The sequence below is a fragment of the Quercus suber genome, unplaced genomic scaffold, assembly GCF_002906115.3.
Source record: "Quercus suber isolate HL8 unplaced genomic scaffold, Cork oak 2.0 scaffold_859, whole genome shotgun sequence".
Classification (NCBI taxonomy): domain Eukaryota; kingdom Viridiplantae; phylum Streptophyta; class Magnoliopsida; order Fagales; family Fagaceae; genus Quercus; species Quercus suber.
Window position 1 is genome coordinate 42,874 of NW_027070289.1, and position 17,922 is coordinate 60,795.

At 33.0% G+C, this 17,922-nt stretch overlaps 2 protein-coding genes across 2 annotated transcripts in view; both read left to right on the top strand.

Annotated features, from left to right (window-relative positions):
* Positions 1–2,418: 2,418 nt before the first annotated feature.
* LOC111996126 (cyclin-C1-2) lies at positions 2,419–14,118 on the top strand. Its single transcript, XM_065767906.1, has 9 exons — positions 2,419–2,561; positions 2,691–2,797; positions 3,660–3,699; positions 5,036–5,080; positions 8,212–8,330; positions 8,438–8,561; positions 9,470–9,520; positions 10,628–10,775; positions 13,641–14,118. The coding sequence occupies exons 1-9, from the start codon at positions 2,530–2,532 to the stop codon at positions 13,743–13,745; spliced, it is 771 nt and encodes a 256-aa protein (XP_065623978.1). The 5' UTR covers positions 2,419–2,529; the 3' UTR covers positions 13,746–14,118.
* Positions 13,835–17,922, top strand: part of LOC111993908 (perakine reductase) — an 8,392-nt gene continuing 4,304 nt past the window's right edge. Inside the window, exon 1 of the mRNA XM_065767899.1 lies at positions 13,835–13,894. Within this exon, the coding sequence (XP_065623971.1) occupies positions 13,835–13,894 (60 nt within the window). The remainder of the gene's footprint in view (positions 13,895–17,922) is intronic.

Below are 17,922 nucleotides of genomic sequence, written 5' to 3' on the forward strand. Positions count from 1 at the left end.
AGAATTACACTAAGTGTAACTTGAATTTAACACACACACACACACACACACACATATATATATATATATATATATCAACCTTTAGATGCATATTAGGCATATCAAATTTTATATAAATCTATAATCTAAGAAAAATTATATTAATGTAATATCACTTCATATATAATATTTCAACTAATGTATTTAGCATATTTGGATTTGTGTATTATATTTGGTTAAAGTTGTAGTTCGTATAATATTTGCTATATATATAGCAAAAATAAATAAATATTTTCTATATGACTCCACTCAATGATCAATTTCAACTATTACTTTCTAATTAAGCCTAGAATCAAATTATATTTTTCTCCATATGCTTATCATGTAGATGCTAAATTTTATGTCAATATAATGTCATTTAATTAATGTCAAATACAATTTTTTTGTTTAGTAGAGTTTTAAAATGTATAACAACAATCATAGCACACTCATTTTTTAGATGAGATGATTCCTAGTCCAATTATCTTAATATTTAACCAGAATAGTGGGCATATGTGGGGGAAATATAATATAATCTAAAAATGCATTTAACAATATATATATTGATTCCACAAGAAGTTATAACAAAACATCAAAAGTCTTGTAGCTGAATTGACATATTTTCCATGCACAAAGTACTTGGGGGTCTAGGAGAGAAATTATTTGAGCTGTGGGGTTAGAAATATATTGTACTCATCTCTAAAAAAAAAAATGTAACATTGTAAATAATTATACTTAGTGTAACTTGAAGTTAACTCATTTGTGCTGTGTCCAAATGAAGTTTAATAATTTCCTAGCTAAAATGTGTTCAAATTCTACGATACTCATGAGTTTTTTGATTGGATGGTAAATAATATTTGATTGGCATCAATTTAATATGCACGATAAGCATATAATCTCAAAAATGGACTTGATAAGCATATATCTATATATAATATATAAACAAAACGTTTGACTTTTTATTGACCACTTTTCATTGCGCTGTGTCGCTATACAAGTAACCAAGTTTATGCCACATATATACATTTAAAAATACTGAACATTTGTGTCTTTTGATTTTGCCCTTTAAATTTCAGTATCTACTTCCCGTTTCACATTAGAATTATATATTAAAACAAAAAACTTTCATTGAGCAGAAAAACATCGATAAGGTGTAGGGAAGAGAATGAAAAATCTGAGAAGAATAGCATTTGTAAGGCGTGTAAAGAAATCGCTCAATATTATTGTTGCTACCATTAGTGTGGCTTGATTCTTGGACCTTTTCACTATTTCACAAAAAAAAAGAAAGAAAGAAAGAAAAAAGACTTACAAATAGTAATTTTTAAAAAGATCCACAGATTTTTTGTGTTTCTAAGAAAGATAAAAGATAAGAAGTTGAGAAGAAGTTACCAAATGAAGAAATCTTCAATATTAATTAATGTTGCTACCATTGGTGTAACTTGATTCTTGGACCTTTTCACTATTTAACAAAAAAAATCCAACTTACAAATAGCAATTATGGAGAATATCTACATGTTTCTTGTGTTTCTAAGAAAGATGAAAGAGAAGAAGTTACCAAATAAATATGAACTACTGTTTATATCTAAAATATTATGACCCTTCAATAGGCATCTTTTGGTATATTCAATTTGAATGGTTATGACCTTTCAATAGACACTTTTTGGTATATATATTACAACTTATCTTGCATATACCTATATATACAACACAAACTAAACTAGAGACGCAACATTGCTTCTTTATTTTATTTTTATTTTATGAACTCATCCAGTAACTATTCTTGTGCATTGCATGAGTTAGTGACTATAATAATAATAATAATAATAATAATAATAGGTGAAGTTGAGAGAAACTCAAATTAGAATTCCAAATTAAAGTTCTAATTTTACGCCATGTGTCCTAAATTATTTATTATTAAAGTGTTTTGTTTCTTAATTTTAAAATCAAATGTGAGGTCACATAATAAATATTCATCAAACTGAGTTATTAAGTACAAAAACCAAAGAGTTTAGAATAAATGAATCGTTGCGCCAATTTTGTGCCATGTGTCTATTTAAGTTTTTTAATATTTGTGTCAAGTGAGTTAATGAGTGCAAAATACTAATAATTTAATTAATGAACTATAAAAAAATAAAGATAAAAACCAATCATAATCAACCTCTCTTTCTTCTCCCAAAAAAAAAAAAAAAAAAAAATCAACTTCTCTCTTTTGAAACTTTTTTTTCGAGAGGCTAAATTGGTTCTATCCAAACACAAAGAGACCAAACTGATCTGTAGCTTGATCATTCAATACTCGGGCCTCTTTCAAGGCCTAAGTTGCTAAGGTCCATAGCTTTAGCTAATGGGCCTAAATTAAAATGGAGCCTTCGAGGACCGAGAGACTTTTCCACTGGCTTCACAACGCTTTTTACTTTACTTCTTCAACCATCAAACCGAAATCTTGAACCATCGGTTAACATTGACATTAAAGTCTCGATCAGTCTCAGAATATTTCTCGTATCTGATCCAAAGATGGCCGCCAATTTCTGGACATCATCACACTAGTATCTTTCCTTCCAAGACAACATCTTTATCTAAATTTCACTTTGTTTCTCTGTGTTTTTATTTTTTGGGTTTTTGTTTTTCATGTTTTTTGAAATTGGGTCTGTTTTGTTTCTGTGATTTTTGCGCAGCAAACAGTTGTTGGACCAGGAAGAGGTGGATGTGGTGCACCCACTTGACAAAGAAAAGGGAATCACTCTTGAGGATTTCAAGCACATTAAGATGCACATGGCCAACTGTATTCTCTCTCTCTCTCTCTCTCTCTCTCTTGTTGGGTTGCATTCAATTTTTAATTTTTGGTTTCTTTTTTGATGGATTTGATCTGGGGTTCAGCTCATTTAAGAGTTCTCTTTCAAAACTCCCTCAAGTTTTACAGTTGCAGGAGATATTGATGGTTGATACTTTCGTTGTTACCCTTTTGTGGATTATTATCATTTTTCTTTGATGTGGTTATATTAGTGAAAGTTGCATGTGTATCGCTGACCAATAAAAAGGGAAAGGGAATGTTGCATCTGTGTGTCTTGTAAACACACTGATTAATATTGTGGTGGTTGTAATTTTCACATGGTAATAGGTTGGCAATGAAAATTTTGATAGAAATTTGATCATGTTCGATTGAGGATTGGTGCTTTCCCGGTGCGGGGAACAGAAGCATATTTGGTTTCAACTTAATTGCAAAACAAGATGCTTAATTGTTATGTTTAGAATGTTGTTAATAACTTGTTACTTTGAGTTTCTTATGGTATTAATGATCTTAGAGAAAATGGTGGTTTTTGTTCACTCTCTCTCTCTCTCCTTGCTGTGTTTGTGTGTGCAGTGTATTTGTATGTTTTACTGCTAGGAATAGATTTTCTGTCAGAAATTGTAGTACAAGTTATTTGCTACTATCCCTCACAGCTTTTGATTTTATGGGCTGTCTTTGTTGATTGTGTTGTTGTGATTAATTGAAGGCTCATCAAACTTACTGTGTAGAGTCACCCCCTACCGATATTTTGTTTGATGGTCACATGCACATACATGAAACTGCTAATAGTTTTGCTCTCCATATCTAAACCATTCTACATGTAACCTTTTATTTTTTGGGTAAATTTTCTTTTCAGACATATGGAAATTGGCTCAACATGTTAAAGTGAGGCAAAGGTTTGAACCTATTCTCCTAGTGTTACTTAACGTATCTCCTTTTTTAAAAGAATTGCTTCTTTCCCTCTCTGCGTAGATGGTTTCTGCAGTCTTGACTCGCATGTAGCTTTTAGAATTTCTGCCCTAGTTATTTTGTTGATTTAGGACAATGATTAGTTCATCTGGGCATGTTACACTTGTTAAGAAGTATCATAATATTGACAATGATTAGAATTGTGGTTACTTTTTAAAATATTTTATATAATTTTGTTTTCTACTATCTAAAGAAACTGATTCTTGGGCATCTTCTACCTTGTGGTTGGTGCAAATTTTGGGATAGATGAAGCACCATAATACTGCTCTTCAGATATTCCACTCTAAGAGAAGTTTGAGAGTTTTTAAGCAAGTTCCTTTAATGCATCACCGAGATAAAACATTTATATTGATAGTTTGCTTTATGTTAGTTGTACCAGATTTTGTTCTAAAAATACCACTAGTCTTTTTAGTTATTAAAAGGACAAAAGCTTTATGAATTGAATAAGCTCTAATTGTATTTGGGGTCTTACACAATGTATTTCAATTTCTGCTTTCTACAATTTGTTAGCTGTTAGCTGTTAGCTGTTATCTCTTGAGGTTTTTGTATTTTCTTCATGTCCAGAGTGCTCATCATCATGAACACAATGTTCATTTTTTCAATAAAAATTCTATTACCTATTTAATAATTAAAAAAAAAGGATAAGCTCTAACCAAGTGCAAAGTGCATGATCTACCATAATAGTATATATTCTGAGGGGATGGAATTTTATGTATCATCATTGCACTATACTTTGGCTAGGCTTGTTGAATCAATGTTAAAAGGAAGGATGCCTGTTGTTTATTGGAAACAACTAAGGTCATTTTTTCTAGAATGTGATGCAGGACAGAATGGGTAGAAAATAGAAATAACGGGGAAGGAAGAACAGGGCAAACTGCCTAAATCCTAGGCTTCACCACCTAATCATGCTTGGAATCATCGCCAAGTTTAGAGAAACATATCTAATCAGAATTTTTGTTCAAATTATACTGCTTCAAACATTCCTGGAGCCTCTTTTTTATAGTTTTCAAGGATTACATTAGGGCACAATTACATCTGATAAAATCCTCAACAACATTAAAGTCTAAATTCGAAACTGAAATATTTTACCTGGTAATGAGCTCTAGCTCAAATGGTATATCTTTCTTCCGTAAGAATGGAGTGAGATGAGGTCTTTGGTTAAAGATTTGTTGGGTGTGTCAATAAAAAAATTTAAAGAAAAATATTTATTCAACAAATTTAACCAATTGATTTGATCTCTAATATGCCGTTAAAATGTTTCAGGGTTGTAGCTACTGCAGTGACATATATGAGACGTGTTTACACCAGGTATTTAAATAATAAATAATTGCCTGATGATGGTAAAAATATGCTCATTTTGGTAATAATAAGCTCATGGCTTGTGCTTTCCTTTTGATCCTAGTAATGACTTTGAAGTTCTTGTGAATCTGTACCAACCACTTGATAATTGATAATTGATTACTACTTGTTTATATTATTGTTTTGCTTCTGGTTAACAACTAAGCATCTCTCCTTTTTTTTTTTGGGTAATTTAATTGCACTTCTTATATATGTCATGTCACATGTTACAAAGTATTTTAAATATGTTTTATTAATTTCTTTACTCATCTTTGATTATATGCTATATAACATAAACTAATGGGGCAATTTATTATGCTGATTTTGGTTCTTGTTCATATCCCCAGGTGTTGGCAATAGTTGCACACTTATATATATGCAAATATTTAGTCCCAATTTATAATTCAGCATATCTATATGCGTGATTATTTTCTAATGCTTACCAATTTGAAGTTGAGCAATAGTAATTTTTTATGTAGAAGCATAAATTACTAGACAGACAAAACTAGAAAACCAATTATAAATATTATTATTTCAAAAATTGTAAAATTGATCCCATAATTAAAGTATTAATTTTTCTTATTCCAAGAGTTAACAATTTAATAGATAGTGCAAGCACAGGAACAATTATCACTATTTAAATCAATATAAAGCAATAACAAACCAGCTTAACTAACTGCTGATGTCACTACCCTTATTAATAACTACCTAAAAGCTGACGGCTCTTATCGCTAACTGCCTTAACACAGGCATGCTACTAATCACTTCACTTTTACAAAGAGCCTATCACTAAGAGTACATCGCATAGTAACTATAACATGTTTTGGAGTACAATGGCCTATGTCTGCATTACACTTTGAACTCATGCTGCCCCAACTTAGCTGCAACTAGCTACTTTGCTTCATAACCACAGCAGCAAGCTCAACAGTCTTGTGATGCACTGCATCATTCCCTTGTCCACAGGGGGCTTGAACAACCTTGTTGTCCCGAAGGAGGAAAAAAAACTGTCCTTTCCTTTAATGATAGTAGGGGACTACAAAGTAGAAGGGATAGAAGCTCCAATTTGCATGTATCCTAAGCCGTTCTTGTCACAATTTGGCTTTTGAGAGTTAAGCATTTGATCAAGATTTCTTAAGTGCACCTTTTCAATTGAGTTCTTGACTTTTTAAGCTCATCTTTTAGGGTCTTGATTTCCACCCCCCCCCAAAAATGAAGAAAACATCTAAGCAATTCCTTAAAAATCTTAATGAGGTTGATCATGAGAAGGAGGCATTAGTGATTGAACTAGATGAACCCAATAAATACACTAAAAAACATAAGGATGAATCCTCACTTAAGAGAAAATCAAGACCTGATACTTTTTTTTTTTTTTTTTTTAAAAATGTTGGTTGGGGGGGGGGGGGNATTATTTTGGGGGAAAGAGGAGGGCGGGAAGTAAGTAATGGAATTTTCATGATGTTGTCTCTCAATCAAGTAATTCATCAAGTTGAGTCAACTGTATTTACAAGAGTTAAATAAACCCTGATGGAGCTCACCCTAATCATTTAAGTATTTAACAGTTCAAATCTATACAATTAATTCATCAAAGAGAACCACCAAATATTTTATAACTAACCAGAAGATACTTAAGGTAGATGATATAAAGGATGAAATACTTACTGAGACAATGCTCGATAAGGATGGAATACAACTAAATAATAGTTGAGTGCTTCTAAAATCTTCATTTCCATTTCAAGGATGTCTTTGATTTCATATCTATCATACCTATACTTTTCATCAGTATCTGTAAAACAAGAAAGGTATGTTCTAAGCACTTCACACACTAACGTAGAATGACAACGATTGAATTTGGTGGAAATTCATACAATCAGTCTAGTATCAAGTAGTTACATAATTTTTTAAGGTAAAATACAAGAAGCCTGGCCTGCACTGTGCTTTCTTCTGCTTTTGATGCCAGGTACAAGCAGGTTGGAGCCACAAGACGCGGATCATATTCTGTCATACTCTTTCTGAAAGCACAAAAAGAAGTTAAGCTTAGCAAGCAAAAGCACAACTGGGCATAAAAAATTGCCCGAATGTGCTTTCTTATGAGGTGATGCTATTTTTTTTTTTTTTTCGGCTTTTTTCTTTTTAATGAAATAGCAAATTGGCTACAAAAACAAATACAAGCGTTTGTATATAAACTAGTGTCAAAGGACAGATCAGAAATTACTCAGATTCCAAATATTTAAGGGCAATCAAAAGAGAGAGAGAGAGAGAAGACATACTTGACCTTCACCAAGTTAACAACATAAGTAAAAAGAAATAAAGTAAAAATAAAGTTCCTACAAGGTTGAGTTTAATATATTTTTCATTCCTTTGATTGAGAAAATCATAATTGCCTCAAGATTGTCCAAAATGACCATTTAGTTCATTACTAATCAAGATACCTTTTTTAACGAACAAGCAAAGGAAAAGGGTACAGAAAAACTTTATATTTAATCCCAGCATAAAATGCAAAAGGATTGCTTGCTAGGTTATGAGTTAAGTTTAGTCTACAAACGTTTTGTGAGTAAAGAATGATTGTAAATTTTTCTTCTATAGTGAAAATCACCTACGGAGTGGTCCATTTTACTTTCGAAGAGTCAGTCTTGAATTTACCTACTACAGTATTTGAGTAAATATGATGCTTGCATGTTCTACGGTCAAGGATGCTTGCATCTCTGAGGTTTAGTGGGCTCTAGAAGGGGTACTATTAGAGTGTGGAATTTAAGGTTTTATAGAGCGTTTGAAGATTGGGAGTTGGCTGCATCTTATTCTCTATTTCAGCTTATCCATCCTCATATCCCTTGGGGTGATAGAAGAGATACTCTTCACTGGCGGCTAAAAGGGATGGAAAGTTCGACACCTGGTCCTACTACCATAAGATTCAGGGTGCCTCAAATTCTTTATTTCCTTGGAAGGCTGTTTGGAAACCAAAGATTCCTAAGCGCGTGGTGTTCTTTCTGTGGACTGCTAAAAAAAAAAAAATAGCATCACCTCATAAGAAAGCACATTCGGGCAATTTTTTATGCCCAGTTGTGCTTTTGCTTGCTAAGCTTAACTTCTTTTTGTGCTTTCAGAAAGAGTATGACAGAATATGATCCGCGTCTTGTGGCTCCAACCTGCTTGTACCTGGCATCAAAAGCAGAAGAAAGCACAGTGCAGGCCAGGCTTCTTGTATTTTACCTTAAAAAATTATGTAACTACTTGATACTAGACTGATTGTATGAATTTCCACCAAATTCAATCGTTGTCATTCTACGTTAGTGTGTGAAGTGCTTAGAACATACCTTTCTTGTTTTACAGATACTGATGAAAAGTATAGGTATGATAGATATGAAATCAAAGACATCCTTGAAATGGAAATGAAGATTTTAGAAGCACTCAACTATTATTTAGTTGTATTCCATCCTTATCGAGCATTGTCTCAGTAAGTATTTCATCCTTTATATCATCTACCTTAAGTATCTTCTGGTTAGTTATAAAATATTTGGTGGTTCTCTTTGATGAATTAATTGTATAGATTTGAACTGTTAAATACTTAAATGATTAGGGTGAGCTCCATCAGGGTTTATTTAACTCTTGTAAATACAGTTGACTCAACTTGATGAATTACTTGATTGAGAGACAACATCATGAAAATTCCATTACTTACTTCCCGCCCTCCTCTTTCCCCCAAAATAATATCTTGAAATCACATTGTGATCCATTTTAGCTGTAGTCATTCTGGGATTTGACTTGGTATCTCACCTTATATAAGCTCCAATGGTAAAATTTTCCTTTTTATTTTTTTATCACATATCGTTTTGTGGTTGGATTTTATATGATGCTTGTGGGTGTGGCCAAAGTTGATTTGATTTATATTTGTAAATGCATATCTTGAATTAAATATTTAGGGTGAATGCTATTGCAGTTAGTCTTCATATTAATAACTTCTTTTGATATCCAACTTTTAGATGACACTATAGCTGAATTAGGTTCATAAGTATGTTACCATTTGTACCTGACGAAATAATGAAATGGGTATGACTGATAGTGGCTGGTACCTATCTTTAGGAGTTGCATGCTTGCATTCGCTTTCTCCTCTTCAAATATAATCATACAATTCTGGAATTGCAAACTCACTTTATTTAATCATGAGCTACCTTAGGTTACCTGTCTGAAAAAGAAAAGGCTCATTTGGTTCTAGTTATGCTAATAATCATCTCTGTGCATGATGTTTAGACAAGTTAATCCTCTTTGAAATGCTGGTTATATGATCTTGTCAATGAAATATCTTCCTCAGTTTAAATGGTTCTTTATTTTCTTTCTTCCCCACCCTTCTTTTTTCTTTGCCAGGTTGCTTCAGGATGCAAACCTGAATGATATAAGTATGACTCAATTAACTTGGTAAGCATCCAATCTCCAGCATAGTCAATTTTGTGTGGCTGCTGCCAGCACACATCACCATGCTTCTCAAATTCTTTGTTCTTGTTCTTAATTTTGTGTGAATCTCTCCCTTTGTTCCTTAATTCTCTGCTCTGTACTTAGTTCTTATGTTGGCTTATGTTTGTTTTGTTGTTTTTTCTTGTTGTTTGTTTCCTTCTCTGTACTCCTTGCTCTACCTTTTGTTTTTGACGTAGCTCTTTGAATATACATCTTTTTACTTATCAAAAAAAAAAAAAAATTATATTCTTTTTATGGTCCTGTTCCAATTTTCTATTTAATTTACAAGCCTTTTCTCTACATGTGATGCAAAGTGAGTAGAAGTTGAAATGGGATTCTTAGTTTTCACAAAAACCACAGCAAATTAAAATAAGGCTTTTGTTAACTAGTTCCATAAGGGCACGAGTAAAGGTACATTTAATGCTTAATTAAATGATTTTTTTATACATTTTTCAAAAAATAAAGTCAAACTGTGCTCACATATCAAGAAAAAGTACCTACAACCACAATGAATTTGTGGTTGCAAACCAATAAATTTCTTGACAAGCGTATTTTTCTTTTCGAAAAAATGTGTATTACAATTCATAATTGAATTTTCATTATTCCTTTTAAACTGTGCCCTTAGGCTTAAAGGCACTAGTTAACAGACCCAATGAAGCTTGAGTTAAAAATACTTTTTATTATTATTTTAAAATCTCAAAGGAGCCTTCATGATTTAGAAAAAAGAAGTTGTTATTGCTTTCAACATTGCATCACCAAGGATAGGCTGACAGTTTATTAGTTTTGTCGATACTGTACATTTTTATATCTACATCCTCCTCTTGCTATACTCTTGGCATGTCATTCTGTGTGCCAGCCATCAATTCTGTAAAGCATAGTTGCTCTTGGTTTTTTTACAACATCGTTTAGCCTCAGTTGATGTTCAATTGGTTGGCTTTTACTTGTATTTTTAAAGGAGACATCCAAGGTTCAAATCCCTCCCACCTCCAACTATCGAAATATTAAAAAAAAAAAAAAGTTGATGTTCAAGAACATAAACATGATGTAGCATTGCTTTTTTGAGACATGCAGGGGACTATTGAATGACACCTACAAGATGGACCTTATTCTTGTACATGCTCCACATCTGATAGCTTTAGCTTGCATTTACATTGCTAGTGTACTAAGGGAGAAGGATACCACTGCATGGTTTGAAGAACTTCGTGTTGATATGAATGTGGTAAATTTTCTTCTCATGAGGTTTTCCGTGGCCTCTTATTCTGGCAATCTCTTTGTGAATGCTTTTACCAGAAATATATCATTATTTTCTATTCAATGTGACTCTCATCTTGGTATGTCATATGTTGTTGAAAGCATTGGTTTGATCTAAGATAATGGTTGACACATAAGTCTCAATCATAGCTTCAGCCTAGTCTTGCAATACAACCTGGTCTTGCATCGGCTATGCTACAAAATCCTACTGTGTCTACTTGAAGTAGTTTGACTATACAGATAGGGGCACTGTCCTTTAAATATGAGTATAATATCTGAAAAGTACTAAAGAAAATATTATAAAATGAGGTTCACTTATTTCCTTATGTGAATGATTATTACTTGACACAAGAATTTTGCTAATGAAATTTCTGACTATTTGATAGTCCATTATAAAATAAACCAAGTTTGTTTGGGGGCATAAGAATCTTCTGGTTTCGTACAAATAATAGTGTTTCACTATGTAATATTTAGTCATGTATAATTTTGTATGTATTGGAATGTGTTACACAAACAATGGCATGTACTGATGTGGTCTAATATATAAGGATTCAGCTGAGGAGGTGCTTTCTACGCATGCTTTTGTCAGTATTTGGTGCAGACACCAAAATTAGTGCTATTTTGAAATTTTGAATTTCCAATTGACCTAACTTTATGTGATTGAGGATTTTGAGGGATTTTTTTATTTTATTTTATTTTTTTTATAAATTATGGTTTTATTATTTTCCTTATTGATGTTCTCTTGAAAGTCAATTTAAAAAGGCTCCACTAAATATTTAAGACAGATTATTGAGACGTAAAATATTATGTTGGAATGATGGATGCTGATTCCTAGGTTTTCACTTTTCATGTTTAGTGCTGATTCCAAGCAAACTGTAGTTATTGATTCCTAGGGCTATCCTTCAATTTTTTTCCCTAAATTCTAATGCTATCTCCTCTTCTTCCCCTTTTGAACCTGTCCTGCATCAAATTTAGTATCAAAGCAAACCCAGATCCAGTCCACAATATTGAGTCCCTGCCAAAACTACCCCTCATTGATTCCCATTTACCAACAACCATCAAAACCCTTCAATCACCGCAATGACCCAAGCTGTCCACCCCCCTGAGCCCATACAAGCAAAAGACCATGAGCTCAACCACAAAAAAATCCCATTGTTGCGGTTGTAGACCATCACACCACCAACATTCCTGTGAAGCCCGTCAACCAATCCCCCAGAACTGTCTATAACATTGCCTTTTTACCTGACATTGGCACTCTAATCGCAGATCACAAACCCTCATGCACCTGCAAGTAGAGCTTCCTGGCATTCTAAAGAACTACAACCAGATCCAAAAAACCTCCCATCTGACGTGCATAAGCTAAATACATACCCAACTACCCTAGCCTCTTCCATAGAACTTAATGGCCATTGTCCTGAGTCCCCACTTGCTGTAGACAATCCTTTCACCCTCACTCACCATTGTCATGTTGCCACAGTTGTAGCACATCGGCATTGCCACCAAACATCACAGTGCTAGCACCAAAGTTTCAATTTGAGACCACCTCAAGTCATTGTCGTGTGCCTCTCCAGTTCATCTTCTGGAACTGAACTGAAGATGCCATTTGTGAACCCATTTACAGTCAAATACTGAAATCTAATTTGGTTCTAGGCCTTTTGATCTATTGTCTGTCTGTGCCCATGTCATGTGGTTTTTTTTTTTTTTTTCAAAAGAAGATTTTTTAGATTTTTTTTTTTTTTTTTTTTTTTTTCTCAAAAGAAGATTTTTTAGCATATAGGTCAGACCACCGATCGAATCATTATTTACTAAGCAGCCCAATTGCACAAGTTCAATTCCACACATTTCACAGCCTAGATCAGATTTCTCCCTTTTCTTTTTGAACTAAATAGACATTTAAATATCATCATTATTTCTTTACTTGATTAATTCCACCAAAAGTTTATTATTTTATTTCCTTTTACAATTGCTTGTTAGTTAGCTGCTGGTTTGTTTAACAAATTTTCCTTGGTTACCCGTAATTAAAAAAGAACAGAAAATGATCAATTGCCATTACTTTTTCCTTGTTGGGTGCTGATTCCTAGGGCTGGCCTTTATTTTCTATTCAATTGTTTTCCCAAAATTCTTATTCTATCCCCCCCTTCCTATCCCCTTTTGAGCCTGTCCTGCATCAGCATTCTAATTTGAACCCATTATTCCAATAACGCTCAACACAGCAAGCTTTTGAACCTAAATTTTAGGGGTTAACTATTTAAACCCTGATTCGGAGTATTATCAAGTGTCATATTGCAGGTGATAGGGCTTGGTTATCAACTGATATTTGGAAATTTTATATCAAAACTAAGTCATATTTCTATACCATCTTTAAGTTCCAAAAATAAATTATTATGCTGTTTTCCCCAGATTATACGGATTATAGAGTACAAGAGTACGAGCTTATATATGTATATTTGTGTTCTTTTTCTTTTCTCTTGTTACCTGTGCTAGAGATTGACATGCCAAGGAAGTAAAAATTGAGTGTAGTTCTTGATAGAGTTGATTTTATAGGAGTTAAGTACCTATCAAGGATCTTAGAATCTCTATATCTTCAATTAAAATTTATCTAGAATAAGCGGTAAGAGCTCATAGTGTTGTATAAATGGCTATTATTTGCTTGCTAATTCCTGTGCTTAATGAGCATAAGCCTTTATTATGAACATTGCATTTGTGACCATATAATTAACAAATTGCAATAAAATGTTCACCAATTTTACCATTATGATTTGGTAGCTTGTAAAAAGTGCAGATGCTTTCATCTGCTTGCTGAAATTATGAATGCTGTGTATGTTTTTGACAGGTGAAAAATATCTCTATGGAGATACTAGACTTCTATGAAAACCACAGAATGATCACAGATGATAGAATCATTGCTGCTTTCAGCAAGCTAAATTTGAAGCCGTAAATGTTATGGTAGCTCTTCTTCCTGCAGGAAAATGGATTTAGCTTTATTATGACCAACATAGAGTCATTGATATATCTCAAAAGAAGTCAATGGTATTGGTCTTTATGGTACTTCAAAGCCATCATCGTGATCTGTGCAAAGCAAAGATGGTTAGCTTGCTGCACTTGTCATTAAAGGGGAGAAAGCTGTAGAGGAGGCAAGATCTGTAAAATCACCATGTTTTATAAAAATGCTTTATGTAGCGTAGTTCACATAAGAAAGCTAGTTGATCAATCAGTCTAGCTGCTTGTAGCATTTTTATGTATGCAAACATGTACCTGATTCGCTGTCAATTGGATTTATGCCATGTAAACGTTAGAAGTAGTTATCTTGATTTGTATGTCTGTAATGTTGTGAAAATTATTAGGTACTTCTAGATTAGGTACTTCTAGATCTTACGATGAATTTAGGGCCCGTTTGGATGGAGGGGGAAAGGAGTGAAAGGGAGTAAAATAGAGTTGGCTAAAATTAAGCTAATTTTGGGTTAAGTCTACTCTACTCTACTCTACTCCATTTTTCTTTCCCTCAATTCAAATAGACCTTTAAATAGTTTGACCCACTATTATGTGAAATGAGGGAGTATCACATTGCTATACTTTCAAACTACTAAAATGATTACTCATTTATTTGGATGAATCTAAGGCAAAAGACATAAACTCAGCTGAAAGTGTTTATCATGTAGAATGCCTAATTGCTCGTTTGGTTGGAGATTTTTAATATTGTTGTATAAAATGATGTAAAAATTGTGATTTAAAAAGTGTTGTGAAAACACATGTTTACAATAATCATAAATTAAAAAAATGTGTTTGGCACCATGTTTCAAATAACATAAAACATAATTGTGTGTTTGGTATGTGTGGTTTTTTTATTTTTTTATTTTATTTTTTAAATTTATTTATTTAAAGTTGATAAGCAGCCTCTCTGGTTGGAATTGAAAAATGAAGCTTTATGTGTTCTAATCAAGCAGCCTATATGTTTTCAAAATATTTACAAAAGTGTCATTGAGTAGCGTTGTTTGAAATCTGAAAATTGGTAAGAGAAGTTTTCTAAATTTAGTGGTTAAACACCTTAAAATAAGCAATGTAACTCAACACTCCTAAAAAAAATACTCTTACCAAACACGTTGTGTGTGTGTGTGTGTGTCTTTTTTTTTTTTTTTTTTTTTTTTTTTTAATGAATTTAGGGCCCGTTTGGATGGAGGGGGAAAGGAGTGAAAGGGAGTAGAATAGAGTTGGCTAAAATTAAGCTAATTTTGGGTTAAGTCTACTCTACTCTACTTCATTTTCCTTTCCCTCAATTCAAATAGACCTTTAAATAGTTTGACCCACTATTATGTGAAATGAGGGAGTATCACATTGCTATACTTTCAAACTACTAAAATGATTACTCATTTATTTGGATGAATCTAAGGCAAAAGACATAAACTAAGCTGAAAGTGTTTATCATGTAGAATGCCTAATCGCTCGTTTGGTTGGAGATTTTTAATATTGTTGTATAAAATGATGTAAAAATTGTGATTTAAAAAGTGTTGTGAAAACACATGTTTACAATAATCATAAATTAAAAAAATGTGTTTGGCACCATGTTTCAAATAACATAAAACATAATTGTGTGTTTGGTATGTATGGTTTTTTTATTTTTTTATTTTATTTTTTAAATTTATTTATTTAAAGCTGATAAGCAGCCTCTTTGGTTGGAATTGAAAAATGAAGCTTTACGTGTTCTAATTAAGCGGCCTACATGTTTTCAAAATATTTACAAAAGTGTCATTGAGTAACGTTGTTTGAAATCTGAAAATTGGTAAGAGAAGTTTTCTAAATTTAGTGGTTAAACACCTTAAAATAAGCAATGTAACTCAACACTCCTAAAAAAAATACTCTTACCAAATGCGTTGTGTGTGTGTGTCTTTTTTTTTTTTTTTCTTTGAATCACAATTTTTAGTGTTTAAACACTAAAAACTATTGTTTGGAATCACATACCAAATAGGTCCTAAACTTTGGCAAATCGCAAAATTTTAATTGCATTTTCTAAAATGAGGCATTCACAAGTATATGCTAGAAAAAATAGATTAAGACCATTTTCACTTGAAAAATGAGTTTTGCCATCATGAATTGTCACTTGATCCAGAGGTGTTGAGCAAATGAGCTGATGATTTCTGAATCTAATGGGCATCGTCATTCCCATTGCTCAAAGAACTAAACATTGGCTTGGCTCGGGGAAATTATTTTCGTCAACATATTGGGTAGCCAACCCAACTGATTCAACGTTGAAACTTGGGAAGAATCTTTGTTGGAATCTTAGAATTCGTGATCAGTTTAAAATATTGCTTTGGAGACTCACAACTAATGTCTTGCCTAACAGAATTAGAATGTCAAAATTTAAAATGCCCATTAAAGTCAGCAAGAAGATGAGACTGCATCCACTTGTTTTCTCCATTACCCCATTGCCAAGGCAGCCTGGTTTGCCCCATGTTGGAGCATCATATATGAGGAAATCCAAGCCTATTCATGCTTAGAGCTGGTCAAAATCATTGTAGATCCCCCATCTACAATTCTAAATGATTAGATACGTAGTGATAATTTTTCTTTGCTTGCTTGTGTGTGTGTGTGTGTTGATGGTCGTTTTCAAGACAGTTTTTTATAAGCCCATTTTAGCCAAGTCTGACTTGCAGATCCAATCCATGCATTTTTTTCTTTGTGCAATGCCCAAGCCTACGTCACCCGTTGGGAGAAATTGAGGAAGTGTGGTTTGAAGGGTATGAGTCGGTTCTCTTGAACCTTTTGCATGAATCCAGCTGTGTGTGCTACCAAGTGAGTTAGGGATGTTGGTAGCACCTCAAGCCCTTGGAGAATGTTTAGTATTCGAAATTTTCATCCCAATAGAGGTTTTATGCTCTTGCTGTCTATGTTTGAATCTCTTCAACAAACCTTTTTTGCCTCTAAAACATAGCTAACTCTCATTAGCCAACTCCAACTACCAGCCCTTATTTAGCTGAGCATCCCAAGAGTCTGAAATGGTTGAGAAAAGCCAGCCAATGAGACTAGTTTTAATGACACATTTAATCCTAAATCTTTACTCCATGTTTTAAAATGGTCCACATCCTTTGAAAAGTTTCATTCTAGTCCTTATACTTTGAAGTTTGTGTCAAAAAGGTAACTAAAGTTAACCATTGCTTCAATTTTCCCATCTCCAAAAAATATAAAGAAGCAAACAAAGTATTTAAATAAACAATTTCCTCCCTCCTTTGCCACTATGAAAATTCCTAGAATTTTGCTAAATAATCTCAGCCCAAAGTCAAAGAAAATAATTAAGGGTAAGGTCTTTTAATTTTGACACAAATTTAAAGCATAAGGACTACTATGTTTGACTCGACGTAAAATATTTTCCCGAGCGTAAAATATTTTTTAAAAAGGAAAATATTTTCAGGTGTTTAGTTGTGTTCCTAAAAATGCTCCAAAAAACACACTTTCTACTAGTTTCTCATATTTTTTCAACTTCCAAACAAATTTTAAAATAGAAAATATCAACATATAAACCTAAAAAAAAACAAAAAATCAAAACAAAACTATTCATTAAACTCTCAAACTTAGTCAAACAGAGAGAGAGAGAGAGAGAGAGAGAGAGAGAGAGAGAGAGAGAGAGAGAGAGAGAGAGAGAGAGAGGGAGGACTTAAACCTAGGCTAGATCATCACCTCCAAACCTAGGCTAGATCATCACCTCCACCTCTCAATCTTCCCACCCACCTACAACTCTCTCTCTCTCTCTCTCTCTCTCTCTCTCTCTCTCTCTCTCTCCTTTTCTGGTTCAGGTGTGCAAAGAATGTGAGTGTGAGCTTGGATTAAAAATGAAATGTAGGAAAATCAAAGTGTAATTCATTTTACACCAAAACCAACTCTATTTTATGGTCAAAGAGAAAATGTTTTTAGGTTTACTAGATTTTCAGTTCAATCAAACTCCTGTAAATGTATAAAATGTTTCCTGTAAAACCTTTTCAGTTGAAACAAACATAGCCTAAAATGAGACATTTCAAAGGGTAGAGACCATTTTAAAAATTGGGTAAAGGTTAAGGACTAAGTGTGTAATTAAATCCTATTTATTTAAATTGGTAACTAATACGTACTTTGATACCATTAAAAAG